Below are 2,669 nucleotides of genomic sequence, written 5' to 3'. Positions count from 1 at the left end.
CTTTTATCTTGTGCAAAATGGGCAAAGAAGTCTTTGAGAGAGCCGGCTGCAAAGCACGCACCCTGTGACAGTGGAATTCCTCGGTTAACGTTCGCTGCAGGCGGGGGAAACGAAACTTGTCAGGGTCCCAGCTGGATATAAGGAAAACGTCTGTTTCTCCTCCCAGGTGTGACATACACTCCTCTCTGATCGTCTGCAGGGCGCTCTCCTCACGGCCGTTTTTTCTCCTTGCAGACGCCTCATCCAAGTCCACTTTGGAACGGACAAAGTAAAACGTCTTCCCCAGCGTTCGAATCTCCTCCACAAGTCTGGCGTTGGTGTTTGTGAAGCGCCCACAGGAGATGACAATGACCAAGTCGCACTGTCTGAAGTGATGCTGCTCAAGGAAAGTGTCTGAGGGACAATTCATTGTCCCGATCCCTGGCAGGTCCCATAGCGTCACGTTGTGGTGTTCGGGATGTGGCTAAGCCTTGGGCTCCACCATCATTTCTCCTGCCAACCCAGTCTCAGCAGCTCCTGTATCGTGTTCTTTCAGACCCCGGGTGGCATTGACAAAAGACAACTTTCCAGATCCTGTCTCCCCGACTACGGCAACTTTGAGACTTTCATTCTTGACTGCCTCACTGACCTCTTCAAGGTGGTAGCAGGAGTGTGTTTGGCTTTTCTGATTCATTGGCTGTAAACCGGTTTGAGAGGCTGGTCTCCGCCCTCCTGCTGTTTCCGTTGGGACCAAAACTGAAAACTCTTTAATTTGCGCAGCAGGAAACGACGGTGCTTGTTAATGATAATAAACGCTATAATTAATAACGGAACTGAAAACACGGCATAGTACACATCTAGTGATGGCCGGTTACTCACAAAGCCTGTAAAAGACAAACAGAAAACAAAATAAAAACTCTCATGGAAGCTATTGGCACATTCTCAGCCCTTCCCTTCCCAGCCCTTGTGCAGCCTAACATCTGCTTCGTTTTTCCCCTGCCGCTGCACATTAAGCAGCAGCTTTCGTTGAGGTATCCGCAAGGCCTCTTCCTTGTGTGGCTATGGTGGGGGTCAGAAGCCAGCAATGCACGGATGGCTCATACTGACCCTAGGGGGAAGCAGGGACAGCCTGCACCAGATCTATCGAGGTAGAACCTGCCAAGCCTGGGAAAAGGTTACGGTCACATCGAGGTAGCTAATCTCAAGCGTTTTTCTCAAGTGTAGGAAAACCCCTCGGGGCTTGTACTATACGCTGTCCCGTACCTTCCACTGTAACTTGCATCTGCGCAGAAAACCGTCCCAGTTCCGGCTTGACATGGCAGATGTAGAATCCCTCATCCTGGCTGCGAACTCTCCGTAACGTCAGGGACGCATTTCCTTGCGGGAATCTCTCCGGGTGGAGCTGTGTTCTGCCCTTGTAAGCGACATCTTGTCTCTGCAACTTGTCCATCCCGTTATAATAGCTGTGAACCAGGAGATCCGGCCCCTCGGCTTCTTCCTTCTTCCAGGTGATGTTCAACGGCTGGACGTTTAATCCAAATTCAAAGGGGCAGCTCAGGGTGACGTCCTGCCCCAGCTGAGCTACAATGGGAGACTCCATTTCACTCTCCCCTGAACGAGAAACAAGGCTCAGAATTATTTACCCCAGCTCCAGAGGCAACTTTTTGTCACATTCCCCCTTTTACACATACAAACATGACACACTCGTAACATGCACACAACACGACAGACACCCAGCACACCCACAACGCACACAACCTTCACAACACTCCCAACCCACCACACTTACGTGACACACATGCACAACACACAATGCTCACACAGCACACACACAACAACACACACAGACCTTCCAAGTTACCGAGAAGACTATATTACTTCGCAAAATTCACATCCACAGAAAGGCCTAGAACAGGGGTAGGCAACCTATGGCACGTGTGCCAAAGGCGACACGTGAGCTGATTGTCAGTGGCACTCACACTGCCCGGGTCCTGGCCCCCGGTCCAGGGGGCTCTGCATTTTAATTGATTTTTAAATGAAGCTTCTTAAACATTTTAAAAACCTTATTTACTTTACATACAACAATAGTTTAGTTATATATTATAGACTTATAGAAAGAGACCGTCTAAAAACGTTAAAACGTATCACTGGCATGAGAAACCTGAAATTAGAGTGAATAAATGAAGACTTAGCACAGCACTTCTGAAAGGTTGCCAACCCCCAGCCTAGACCATCACCAGCCCTCTACTGGGGCTGTCAGTGGGATTGAACCCATGACCCTTAGAACTAAAGGCACATGCATCTATCATATGAGCTAAAGGAACAATTCCAACAGCTGTTACCACTCTTAGGCTATTATCTCTTTAGGTGATACAGCTGCTAGCAGAGGACAAAGGCAAGCACTGTGCTTGTGTGGGCTAAACCTATGTGGAAAAACATAAGGCTACGTAGTGGCTGAAAGTCAAGGCAAAGCGCTGCTGGCGCAGCCGTGGCCTGTGTCTGCACTGGGGGATTGTGGCGCTTTAACCAGACCTGGCTCTGCTGGGCGATCACATTGTACACAGTGAGTGACTGTGTCTCAGATGCTCAGACAGGGACACAGGCAGAGGAAACCTACTGAGCACGGCCAGGGAAATCGTGTGGGACGAGGTTCCCAGCTCAGAGGTGACGTAGCAGAGGTAGGAGCCCTC

The 2,669-nt window shown here is 49.9% G+C and overlaps 1 protein-coding gene across 1 annotated transcript; it reads right to left on the bottom strand.

The window, feature by feature from the left end:
- Positions 1–669: 669 nt before the first annotated feature.
- On the bottom strand, positions 670–2,656 carry LOC112103309 (V-set domain containing T-cell activation inhibitor 1-like). Its single transcript, XM_026662245.2, has 3 exons — positions 2,597–2,656; positions 1,243–1,590; positions 670–863 (listed from the first exon to the last, which is right to left on the bottom strand). The coding sequence occupies exons 2-3, from the start codon at positions 1,577–1,579 to the stop codon at positions 670–672; spliced, it is 531 nt and encodes a 176-aa protein (XP_026518030.1). The 5' UTR covers positions 1,580–1,590; positions 2,597–2,656.
- Between the last annotated feature and the right edge of the window lie 13 nt (positions 2,657–2,669).

This window comes from Terrapene carolina, unplaced genomic scaffold, assembly GCF_002925995.2.
Source record: "Terrapene carolina triunguis isolate 2854851 unplaced genomic scaffold, T_m_triunguis-2.0 Scaffold24890, whole genome shotgun sequence".
NCBI lineage: Eukaryota > Metazoa > Chordata > Testudines > Emydidae > Terrapene > Terrapene triunguis.
Note: the sequence above shows the minus strand (reverse complement) of the source record. Positions and strands in the feature narration are given on the sequence as shown.

Excerpts from the sequence above, each read along its gene's own strand:
- LOC112103309 (XM_026662245.2), bottom strand. The coding sequence starts at position 1,579 with ATGGAGTCTCCCATTGTAGCTCAGCTGGGGCAGGACGTCACCCTGAGC. Across the intron at positions 864-1,242 it reads GATGCAAGTTACAGTGGAAG|GCTTTGTGAGTAACCGGCCA; the intron begins GTACGGGACAGC and ends TGTCTTTTACAG.